The sequence below is a fragment of the Apteryx rowi genome, unplaced genomic scaffold, assembly GCF_003343035.1.
Source record: "Apteryx rowi isolate R43461 unplaced genomic scaffold, aptRow1 scaffold_117, whole genome shotgun sequence".
In the NCBI taxonomy this organism is placed as follows: Eukaryota; Metazoa; Chordata; class Aves; order Apterygiformes; family Apterygidae; genus Apteryx; species Apteryx rowi.
Genome location: NW_020447386.1, coordinates 1,591,921 through 1,604,352, shown reverse-complemented (window position 1 = coordinate 1,604,352; position 12,432 = coordinate 1,591,921). Strand labels below are relative to the sequence as shown.

At 34.8% G+C, this 12,432-nt stretch overlaps 1 protein-coding gene across 1 annotated transcript in view; it reads right to left on the bottom strand.

Annotated features, from left to right (window-relative positions):
* ADSS (adenylosuccinate synthase) overlaps nt 1-12,432 on the bottom strand; it is a 37,681-nt gene that overhangs the window by 5,362 nt on the left and 19,887 nt on the right. The window contains exons 5-10 of the mRNA XM_026082247.1: nt 11,920-11,986; nt 7,062-7,169; nt 6,752-6,833; nt 4,947-5,073; nt 1,948-2,102; nt 1,400-1,524 (exon numbers count right to left, since the gene is read on the bottom strand). Coding sequence (XP_025938032.1) covers nt 1,400-1,524; nt 1,948-2,102; nt 4,947-5,073; nt 6,752-6,833; nt 7,062-7,169; nt 11,920-11,986 — 664 coding nt within the window. The remainder of the gene's footprint in view (nt 1-1,399; nt 1,525-1,947; nt 2,103-4,946; nt 5,074-6,751; nt 6,834-7,061; nt 7,170-11,919; nt 11,987-12,432) is intronic.

The following is a 12,432-nucleotide window of genomic DNA, read 5'->3' as shown; positions in this document are numbered from 1 at the left end:
ACTTAAACAGTCCTTATGTTGGCACTTAGATCTGGCATTATAGGAAAAGGGCAAAATTCAAAGAACAGGTATGCCCCAATTAAAGTGACTGATCTCTACTTTTAAATGGTAGAATTTTAATTGGTCAGGGTGCTGCCAAGACATTTACAACCATACCTATGAGATGGTTTTGTAGCATGATGCCTGTTGCTTTCTGCTCTTCTTCTCTGACAAGTGCTCCTGTCCAACTGTGAGGACAGCAAAATAACCAAGCACTGGCTCTATAAATACCCAGCTGCATTTCCAAGCATATTATTTTAAATGAAAAATACAAAGGACAAGGAAAATGAGAACATTTAAGTAAAGCATATACTTACACTGATGGATCTACTAGAAATTTTATACAATTTTTGTTTCAGATACCTACTTTTCATTTTAACTGAAATTTTGGAGGAAGCCACATTCAAGTCTTCTATATTTACATATACTGCTAAAGATACCAATAGCTTCCTGTCTGTCTTATAATTGGGAGGGGGGAGGAATTGAATTATGCCAGGTTTTAAGGCCCTTGTAATGTGCTTGATTTGGTTTGTTTGGGAGAAGAGGGGGCAATACCTTGAAGTTTAAAGTACTTTGAGCCATAAGCAGTTCTTGGATCTCTTTACACAAGTGATTTACTACAAGTAAAGGAAAGAATTTAGGAGTACAGAAATAAAAAATATAAAAATATTTACTGCTAGGAAAATGAGGGGCAATTAATTTATCAAAAAGAGAAGAATGAAAGATACATTCAGAATAATGAATATATCCTTATCAAGTACTTTATAAAAATCATAACCCTAACTTTAAATCATGAGATGTGTAATTTCTAGTCTCCTCTACGACATTATGATTGCTTTTGAATCATAGAAACAGAAATGTTGGTTGGAAACAACTAACCACCTGATAACAACCATCTGAGATTCACTTAGTCCAACTTCTTGACTGAGGCAGAGGTAATTGCCAGGAGATTCCACTACCTCTGGGAACCTGTTCTAGTGCTACACTCTCTCTCTTAGTGAGGAAAGTTTTATTCAAGACAAGTGTCTAGCTTTTAGACAAAATATCCAGAATTACAGACTAAACTTATATCTAATTGTTGTACCTTTTGAAAATATCTGCCTATTCAGGAAGGAAAAACCTTCATTTCTAGCTAGGGCTATGGAACTCTACAGGCAATCAAATCTTTATAAAGTCCATTTTCTATCAGTACTAACAGTCTGAATGTTACTGACTAGCACTTTCTAGCATACTGACTAGCATTTTCTATCAGTACTAACAGTCTGAATGTTACTGACTAGCACATGTACCATGTACAATAATCTGTCGCATATCATGATTTAAAGTCAAGTTGCCAGTAAAGCTGTCACAAATAACTCACGCAGTAAATCCATTAATCATGTAGGCATATCGGAGTAATACAAGATCCAGCCAGCCACATCTTCTCTTTCTACCAGTGGTCACACCAAACTCTTTACCTCGCGTTTGCAGCAATTCTCCAATTTCCTAACAAAGAGCAGTATTATTACATGAGCCTTTTCATATTTGCAGTATGTATCTGCATCATATATTTTAGCATCATTTTCAATATTGTAAATTACCTTAAAATTTCTTCCCCCTCCTAGATTTTACAAATCTGTCAATGAGATGAAAATAAAAACACAAAATGCTATTGCTAATTCAAGAGAATGCTATTTAAGCTACTTTCTGAAAAGTTATTCCTTCTCTAGGCTTCTATTCCATAGGAAGATTTGAGAAGCTGACATTCAGATCTGGCAGTCCTGTAAATTCAGTTTAGGATCAGAAGAATGACACATCCAACCCACTGTCATCTGCTTGCATTTAACCAGTAATACTGATTTAACATAAGAAAGACACATCAAGTAATTTTATCCAGTTACAGGTCACATTAGTGCAGATAATGCTTACATTATTTTGTTCTGTAGGAAAGGCACCAATGCCAACTCTAGTTGTATATGCTTTCACAACTCCATACACTTCCCCAACATTCTGCGGTGGCATGCCCAGACCTGTACAAACACCTCCAACTGTACAGTTCGATGAAGTCACAAAAGGATATGTGCCTATTTAAAAATAAATTTAATCACTTTTTAAAACATTATTCTTAAGCTATTAAAAAAAAAAAATCTAACTAGGTAAGGAGTACTTCTACATTGCACTTACCTAGATTTTACAAAGAAGAAAAAACAACAATAAATGCACTTTACAGTCAATCACATATTTAATGAGCTCTTAGTTTGTGTGTACGTTGTCTGATCCTTCTTTATTAAAACAGCAGAAACCTTACCACTTATTTCAACTGACACAGAAGCAAACTTTGACCACATAACAATTCTGGATGGCCACACAAGTCAAAAATTGGAATGAGGCACCATAAAAGCATGCCTCGCTCTATTATATAAAAAATATTTACACTTTGCTATAAGTGAATATACAAAAGGAGACTCTTAAGAAAATGATATTAACAGGTTAGAAAATAAACATTTATAATTTTTCATTTGGGGGGAAAAAAACAAAACATGGGCTGAAACAAACTGGTCAACAATGTATAAGGATAAGAAATAGCATAGAACAGTAGAATTCTGGAAAGAAAAGCTTTGCTTACATTATCAAATGAAAAGACTGATTTACACAACCAAAATAAAAGGAAAAAAAGAGTGCTGGAATATAGTCTAGTTCATTAGTGATGAGAGTTTTTCCATGGATAAAATTAAAAAATAAATAATAATAATAATAATAATAATAATAATAAAAAATAATAAAAATAAAAATCAGTCCTCATTTAAAGAACAGCCTGGATACCAAAGGCAGCTAAAAGAGTTAAACAGCTAAAAATATTTAGTTTCACACTTCTTTGTTTAAATAATGGAAGATGAAATGTAGTAAGCCAGTCCTCACAATTCCAGCGTGAATTGTGAATGAACACTTCAGGCACACAGTAACTGCATATAAGCCAGACTTCTACCTGATGCTTCAGATTTCTTTTTTCTTTCTTAGCATGAAAGTCAGAGAGATGGGTAAGAGGAACAGCCAAGATAAAAGGAACTGAAAGCAGTACAGACAACTGAAAGTCAAAATCCTTCCGAGACTTCTACACTGAGGTTTTGAAGCCTAGCTTTAGGTACCATTGCTTAATTCAAATTGCTCAAGAGAAAGATACAGATTTATAGGTGATACATACCAGTAGTTTGTAAGTACTAATTAAAGCTTTACATTTCTTATGAAACAGTAGTTAGGTTCATCTCTTCTGGCAGGTGGTATAGATAGGGGATGTCACAAAGGGAGTCAATGAAACAATTCTTACTCATTTTCAGCTTCCAGGATGGTACATTGACACTGGTTTACCCTCATCCAGTGTTTAAAAAGAAACCATAAGCAACCAAACACATTCACAAAAGAGAGCTTCATTACATGCCCCAGAAAGCAGCACCGAACATAAGACGCTGGGGATTTAGCATCTTCAGTGTCGACAGACACACATTCTTAAAACTCACTTCAGCATTAAGATTTCTATGCCTCATTCAGTATGCTCAACAATTAAATTTGGCATTGCCAAATCTTTTGGCTAGGACTTGTCTGTTGCTAGCCTAAGCATCCCACCAACTGACAGCATCTACCTAGGGAGAGTAGAGATTTCTGTATCAATGTTTCTCACAATACAGGCAGGAGAAAATGCAAGCAACCCGATGAACTCTGTACACATTAGACATAGATGATTTTTAGACATGATTTTCTATGCTTTTATGAAAACTAAAATCCTTAAAACTTAAAAAAAGCTAGAGTTTACTGCAAATATCTCACAATTTTGCATCAAAACATTTTCCTGTGACAGACCTATTTTAAGACTTCTTTCCTCTTTTTCCTGACTTGTTAAAAAAGGAAGGTTCTTCCGATATTCATGCTATTGTGGGAAAACTTGGTGCCCACACTTTATAGGGATTATTCTTAGACATATCTCCCTCTTAAAGGAAGAGGTAGAAATAAGCTCTTAAAAGGAGGCACAAAACTTGCATGTTTAAAAACATTCAATATCAAAACACCTATTAGTTGAAAGTAGAGCGTGTGCCAATTTTGTATTCATTTGACAGTAGTCCTCACAGGCCTCAGTTTTAAGGCTTAAGCACCTTTCTACAAATAAAAATGATGCAGCTACAATACTGGGGAGACTGAAGAAAGACAAATGTGGCAGAACGTAGGAGCCTATCGTATAGGTTTCTTATGCTTACATAGAGGTACAGCAATTTGTCTGTCCCTCAGAATATAACAACAGTTATATTGGTTATAAGCAATTTCTACCAAGAAGCTTCTCATTAGCAAGTTTACAATACTTTAAGAATAACTGCACCATTTATAATTACAAGTTGTTTGGGGTAATCTTTCCATTCTTGCCTCATTAACAACACAGTTTCTAGTCATCTTTCCTTGCACTGTAAAACAGTGATATTCTAAGTTACATAAAGGGCATAAAAAGCAAGTGTATTCTTCAGAAGTCAAATATTTTGCATATATACTTTCCCTCTCTGTTATGGAGTGTTAAAAAGCTATCATTTTTTATTCTGAAGTGTTTTCCACAGATCTATACAACCGTGAATTATTTCATATGAAGTTTATAGACACTGAAGTCTGTAGTAGTTACACTCTATTTAAGAAAAGTAGTTTAGTTGCCTAATCCTCACTGTCATTCAAAAGATTAATCTTGGAAGAGTCTAAACCTTTTTAGAAGAATGTAACTTAAACATTAATTTCTTTAAATTCTCAGATTATTTGTTAATCACAGAGAATACTGTTTTCCCCAAATACAAAACACTTCTTCCACAAAAACAAGTATGCACAGAAGAGATTTTATTAAGTTCTCCTTTCACAGCATAAATATATAGCAACACGTTTCTCAAAGAGGCTATACCTACCAAAATCAATGTCCAGTAGTGCTGCATTCGCACCTTCTACTAAGATCTTCTTTGGCGGTCCATGCAAAGCCTCATACATGAAATAGACACCATCCCTTACCATTGGTTTTACTTTTTCCATGTAGTCCTGAGTAATACGAAAGATTAGTGTCTAGTATAGTTTCACTATGATAGAGACAGCCAGAGAACTGTTCCATGCAAATGTCTAAGTGCTATTCCTCTCTCATAACAAGGGTCTTAATCCATTTGAAAAGGAAAAGCAAACATAAAGAAACGCTAAATAAATATGTGCCACTAAGCGAGCAAGGGAAGGAGAAACATTAGGTTCAGATTTACACAGTAGACATGTAGGCTCTTCCTAGCAAGAGGTTAAAACAACAACAACAAACCCCTCCCCACACACACACCACAAATCCAAACTGTTGAAGTAATTTAAATGTTTTAGAAAGATTCAAGCTTGAGTATAATCACAATATTTTACTGTATTCAGCATTTCATTTACAAGTGTTCAAAACTTCTCCTCCAAAACCAGCATCTGCAGAGTTCCACTACTGGCTGTCTGAAGCCAACAAACACAACTGTAAAGTAGCATTCATTTGTGGGGGGTTTTTTGTTTGTTTGTTTTTTTAAGTTGTTTACTGGAATTAAGAGCAAACTACCTAAAAACTTTTGAGGAACTGGGTGTAAGAACCCAATAATGTTCAGATTAGCATTTGGCACACAGCCTTTTTCTCCTGAGAACATATGGAAGTTCTCATACTAATGATTCACTTCACACGAAATATAGCAGCTTTACTCTTTCAGAATTTACTGAATTACATTACTATAAAACAAACATTAAGTGCAAGTAATTTTCCCAAGGCTACACTACATATTATGTTTTCAACCCAGCAATGAACTTCTGATATTCTATAGTCACAATGTGTATTGAAGTAAACTGAAAAGGATTATAAAACATTCAGCCATAAGTGATTTTTAGGTCTACATATTGATAAAAGTTTTACAATTCAACATGTGTAAGTGACATCATTTACAGTAAGCCAAGCAGAAATGCTAAGAACTCCCACATATTGCTTTCTAGAGCTGGCAAACTGAGCTTAGCAGCAACTAAAGATAAAAGAAGGATGATTTTCTTTGGCCTGATCTTCTAAAATAATTATGCATATGTAAGTGTGTGTTCCCTTCCCTGTTCCACACATATCTCAATGTTTTTAACCCATTTGTCAAATTTGGTTGAAGCTTTCTAAAGGGTAAAAATCTCAAAGAGACTTAAGTTTCTACAAAAGGCATGGGGGGGAAAGGGGGGAAGGGCTGGGTAAAGGTAAAGCACTTGACAGTTTTCCAGATAAGAACTTGGCTTGCACTGCAAACTTGTACTATTAAGCATAAGAAGTCAACACTAGGGAGAAATCTCACAAGTACTCCAGTTACAGGGAAAACTTCTCAAGGTTCTGACAAGAGGAATTCATATTCTGCATTACAATGAAGACATCCCATCCCCAATTACAATCTTATTTTTTAAGCCACTATGCTTGAGCAAGTGGAAAGGCAAGAAGAATTCTCCCTACATAAGACTTTTTCTTAAAGTTTACAATAGCTCTCTTGAAACTATGTTTTCAAATGCTGCATAAAGCAGCACCAAAAGAGTCCTTGAGTCAGATTCTTTAAAAATCAATACATATCAATTTCCCATGAGATATGTGTTATGTTTTAACTCCTCATAGAAGCATTTGAGAGTCTCGAGGTTTATGCATCAGTAACTGCACAGGGTGATTACATCATTTAACAGACAGAAGCAGGCTTACCTTCAGCTTTTTCAGCTCCCCTTCAATGTCTATCTCTAAGGTAGGATATATAGCCTTGTACTGATTGGCTAACACCTTGAACCTGAAAGGCAAACATTTTTCACTAGGGTTTTTTGTTCGTTTGTTTCCCTCCCCCACCTTAGCTTCTATTGGTTACATGCCTACAATTATTTTGCGATTAATTTTTTTTTTTTTAAGCAGAACAGCATACCACAAAATGTATCAGCAGCCAGATGTAATTGTTTACACAGGGACCTACCCAGAAACTGAAAACTAAGCTTGACACTGTGCATTAAAATATAGAAATTACCTCTCAGAAAATTCATCAAAATCAGAAACAAGATCACACATTCTGAGTCCGCTTCGAGCAGCTTTTGAAGAATATACTGGACCAATTCCTTTTTTGGTAGTTCCCAAACTTTCAAAAGATAATAATACAAGTTATTCTTGATATAAAACCAAGCTTTTTTTAAAAAAAAAAAGCTAATACACATTTAGCATAAAATCAAATGCTATTATTGCAAACATTTAAAATCTCAATGCACAAGATACTTTTAGTATGCAACTTAGTTTCAGAACATTACTGTTTAAGGACATACCTTCAACATACTTCTGTTTTTAAAGCAATAACCTTTCATATTTTAGTGAAATGCTTTTCTACAAAAAACCCAAATGATAATTTTCCCTGACTTTACACTTAAAGAACTGAATGCCAAGACAACATCATTTGATAGTATGAACTGAAACTAAATAAACACCTTCCTAAAAAGTTATTTCCTAAAGAGATAAAGAAAGTCCTTGATAAAGCAACAGAACAGATGGTATGGATTTCAAGTTTGTATGCGAAAAATCTTTTATTTAATACTGAAAGCCTCAGTTTGAGCTAGGAGAATGGAAACACTGGCCAATATCTAAAAGTGACTTTGATGCTCAAAATGTATGCAAGAAACAGTTCAGGAATGCATTTTTACTGTAGCCAATTCTGAAAACCTGAATTACTGTTCTTACCTTTACCTRCCTATTTTTCCTGACAAGCAGACAGAACTGAGTTTTTTTTAGCTTGTCATTGATATCACAAAATACAATTTACTGTCAGAGAAGTACAGCTAGACTTAGACTTTTTAAGAATAATAATACAGTAAGCAATAAAACTGTGGTCTGCTTAATGTGAGCAACACTGGCAGATACCAGTGAAATGATATTTTGAAAGACAGCACATTAACTCTTCATTGCCAAATATCATTAACACAGACTAGAGCCAATACTCAATTCTCTCTCTCTCTCTCTCTTTTTTTTTTTTTTTTTAAACTATTGGACACTAAATGGAGCTTCTGAGCCGATACTGGTGCAGGAAGCATGTCAGATTTCATTCAGATTTTGCTAGAACGGGATCATTTCAATAGGGATTTTAAACACACTTCTACTTGGACTTTATCTGCTAGTCTAAATTTCAGAATTGACTTGTCTCACTCTTCCCACTAACAAAGTTGATTAAAAAATAGTCATTGCCTATGCCTAAACTAGACAGGCAAGGGTGATAATCCAGTCACAACATACAAGTGGTAGGACTGCAATGCTAAATCCCAGAACAGTGCTAATAAATTAACTTGATAGGGACATTAACAGCTAGGTTTCAGAGTTAATATACTGTTCTTTATATTTTAATTCCTAAAAAAAAAAAAAAAAAAAAAAGGTACCTCAAGCAAATACATGCTTAAATCATTAAAGGGTTGCAGTTTAAGATTGAGAGAAGGCAGAACACCTAAGATTAAAAGGTTAAGACTGATGGAGAGAGAATAGTGACCCCATGCACTAACCCCCCCCCACACACACACACACAAAAAACACACCACACACACACACACTGCAGTGGTAGCAGGGCACAGGACAGAAAGAGAAAACGAGTGACTGGTCTTTAGATTTCAAAACTACATAAACATGTCAAGAGGCTGCAAAAACCCTGGGATTCCCACCCCAGGAACTATAATAAAGGACTCAAATTCCCTACATCATCATTCTAGTCAAAGAGAAGATAATGACCTATTAGTATCATAGAGAGACTTACATTTTATTTCTATCACTTTCAGCTTCTGGAGTCTAAGGTATGGGCTATTGACCTTTTATCAACTATTTTACAAATACATAAAGAGAGAGCCCATGAAACAAATTTATACACCAGCATGAAGAAGTGCAAAGAAAAGGGACCAAAGCAATCGTCCCAGTGATCACTGTGGTCTCAACAGATGGTTGTCTCAACAAAATAGCTATATAACAAAAGGTCATTTTTAAAAGGTTGGAGGGTTCTCTGTGGAAGAAAAACAGGGCTCTATTAATTTTTCCAAGTCCCTAACTCAAGGAAGGAGACCCTACAAGAGAAACTAGAGTAGCAGCTATTTGAAATCAAAAAGAAAGACACAATGGCACTGATCACAAGGCGGCAAAAATTGAGTTTACAAAACACAGAGACAAAGTTGAAGTGACTGCAGCATAAAGCCAGGCATTGGAAGGCATTAGAAACAAAGATAATTTCATGCCTTTTTTTTTTTTTTTTTTTTCTTTTTAAATGGTATGCTGGACTCCTTTGAAATCAGGTAAGTAATCTAGATGTTAGACTGAGGGCTGCTCAGTGGCCAGTAGCTGTTAAAAGATGAGAAAGTGATTTCCGCCAGAGCTTTGCTGGACAGCTATCAAAATGGAACCAAACTGCACTCATCACAATCAGCTTGTCAAACATTGCCCCATCACTTTCAAAAATGAAGTAATTTTTTAAGGAGAAGCTAACAGATGTGCAGCATTTTCAGAAATTTGCTGTACATTGCTATACTTAGTTTTGCACTTAACTTTATAGATCTTTTTACCTTGAGAAGAAACACAAAGCCTTGACTTTTTCCATTACAAAATCTGGCAGATGCAAAGTGGCCCAGATTTCTTCCAACTGCCTTGAAGTTACTACAACTCAGTTCAAGAGGGACTTCATTTCAACGTGAAGGTACAGTTTAATCCTAAAGTCATATTTGAACTTTATACTAAAGATATCAATTGAGACATGAGTGAACTGAAATTCAGTTCAAGCACATCAGTACATAATTCATGTTATTTGTTGTTTGTTATTATAAGTTTAGAGTAGATTTAAAACAATTTAGAAAAAGAGAGATTTGAAATAATAATCTAGGGAAAAAAAACAGATTTGAAACAATAATCTAGAAAAAACAACAGATTGTTCCAATTAGACTCAACACTGAGTTATTTCTGGGAGTGGTAATGTTTACCTTCGGTCTGAAATCCAAGATGTCTTGACTTACTTTGTATAGTACAGTATCATTTAACTAAAGCAGAGAGAGGCTCCTCACTAACTAGGAGTTTGTGGCTTAAACTGATTCTAACCCACCCCAATTCATACCCTTCACAGAGAATTTTTTAAGAAGTTGGTTTCCACTTATTTTGTTTCATAATACATGCCAATTCATAAAGGAGTTAAGTTCTCAATCAGGAGACTCTATAGATGTTAAAACAGTTGTATAAGCATAACATCCTTCTACATCAGATCACCATTTTCTATACTGTTTCTACAAGGAAAGCTATATGATCCTTATCTGGAGTTTTTCTTGAGCTACATTTGAACAGATAAAAGCATTCAGTCAAATTAAAATTAAAGCTATTGCTTATTTATACTGATCAACTTTAAAGTATTAGACACACAAGAAGCTTGATACAAAATATGCTATACAGTCATATCCACACTTCGCATGCTACCAGGCTATTTTGGTTTCTTTCACAAACAGGCAATAGCCCCAGGCCCTTCAGCAAGGATAGCTTTTTATAGTCAAGTTCTGGTTTCCTGCACTTAGCCAGCCTGTAGTAGTACTTCCAACGCTGTAGTCATTTAGCTCCCCTTAAAATTTTAGGAGGAAATATGTACAGCTTAATATTTTTAGTCCATTAGCAGTTTTACCAAGCTTAAGAACTCTATGGCTGCTGCAAAATTTCAACAGCATAATAAACCTCACAGAAAGAACCAATGCAGGACATAAGAGTGACTTAAACTTTTTATCTTCAAATTACAAGGAAAAAAATTCTGGATTTCTTTAAACCAAATTAATTGGAGGAAAGTGGTTATTTCTTTATTGGACATTCTCTTACAGTCTTTAATGTTGACTAATAAAGTAGTTCACTCTCACAAGTAGCCAAGTGACTCAGTGTTTTTAACCACAAATACYGCCACACATCAGTTTTAGTTTGTACTCCACAAACATTCTTCAAGAATAGCCGATATACAGATACTGGCTCCTACAAAAAAACCCAAAATCCAGCTTTCTATTTGCTTTTTAAAGCTTTTGAAAAGTTAGCATGCAATAACAACCTGTGTGAAACAAGTATGTTTTACTACATTTTGCCCAAATCAGACATTCTCTTAAAGGTTATAGTCATGGATGATACCTTTTATCTGAAGTCTCAGTAAGGAAGACTGAATTAATTTCCATCCACATACACAAACTCCCCCAGGAGAGGGATTAAGTTTAAGTTTTTATCTCAGATATCTATAGTGATGCATTGTTTTCCAATTGTAGATGTGCTATGCTGTTAATTCTGCCAGTTCCTTCCCCACCCTCAAGACCTGGCAAGCTACTTGGAAATCACCATTTAGAAACATAGCACCTAGTTTTTAGACCTTGTAAGAACTTCATAAAGTCAGCAGCAGCATGTGACAGCATGAACATTTACATGCACTTCTGAAAACAAAAGTCCTTAGATACCATATTAGTCCTATCAGACTTTAGTAATTTAGAGATGACGAAGTGGTCCTTCAATCTTTATCAACAGAAATTTTTTTTTTTTTTTTTTTTTTTTTTTTTAAGAAACATATTTCTCTGGTAAACAACTTAAATAGTGGGAAACAGCAACCCTTTTCGTACACTAAATTAGGACCTAGGAACTTTTTCATGGGGGGGGGGGAAAATCAAGATAAAACCTTTTCATTAGGAATATGATTTTTTGCTTTTTTGCTTGCCACTGAGGACAGAAGTGTAAGAAATGATCCCTGCATACTTCACATTAAAGACTTGCAAGGAACAATTAATACAGTTTTAAACACGATGACAAACAATAAAGGAAATCCAGTGTACTAGGTCACATATGTTTCCCATGTTTGACATAATAAAACTACATACTTCTTTCCTGCTTGTTCTTCTCTTTGTTGTTCTTGGATTCCATCAGCAGCTTGGTGGAAGTCAAATACTAAGAAAATGAAAAAAAATTCCCTTAAGTAGAAAATTTGCATGAAATGAATAGCCATATCAGTAACTATTTCTTCAAACCCATCCTAACCCTATTTATCACTGTGGAAAACAAAAACATATACACAAAGGAGAGGCAACTACAATGGCAAGAGCCTTTTTTAGTTATTTTTCTTCACAGCAAAGTGTTCTGAGGTGGTTGAGAGACTTTTTTTTTTTTTTTTTTTTTTTTAGAAACATGTTTATTTTGTAGAATACTCACAGGCTATGTATACATCTCCCATACAATAACTAAGCCATTTCAGTGTAGTAATGGCCCAAAATAATGTATAGATCATAAACAGGAAGAAAAACACATAATTGAAAAAAAAATCGTGGAAAACAGTGACCTGAATGAGAACATTCTTATAATAAATAGTCATACTGAAGAAATTTAAGGCAGGGACT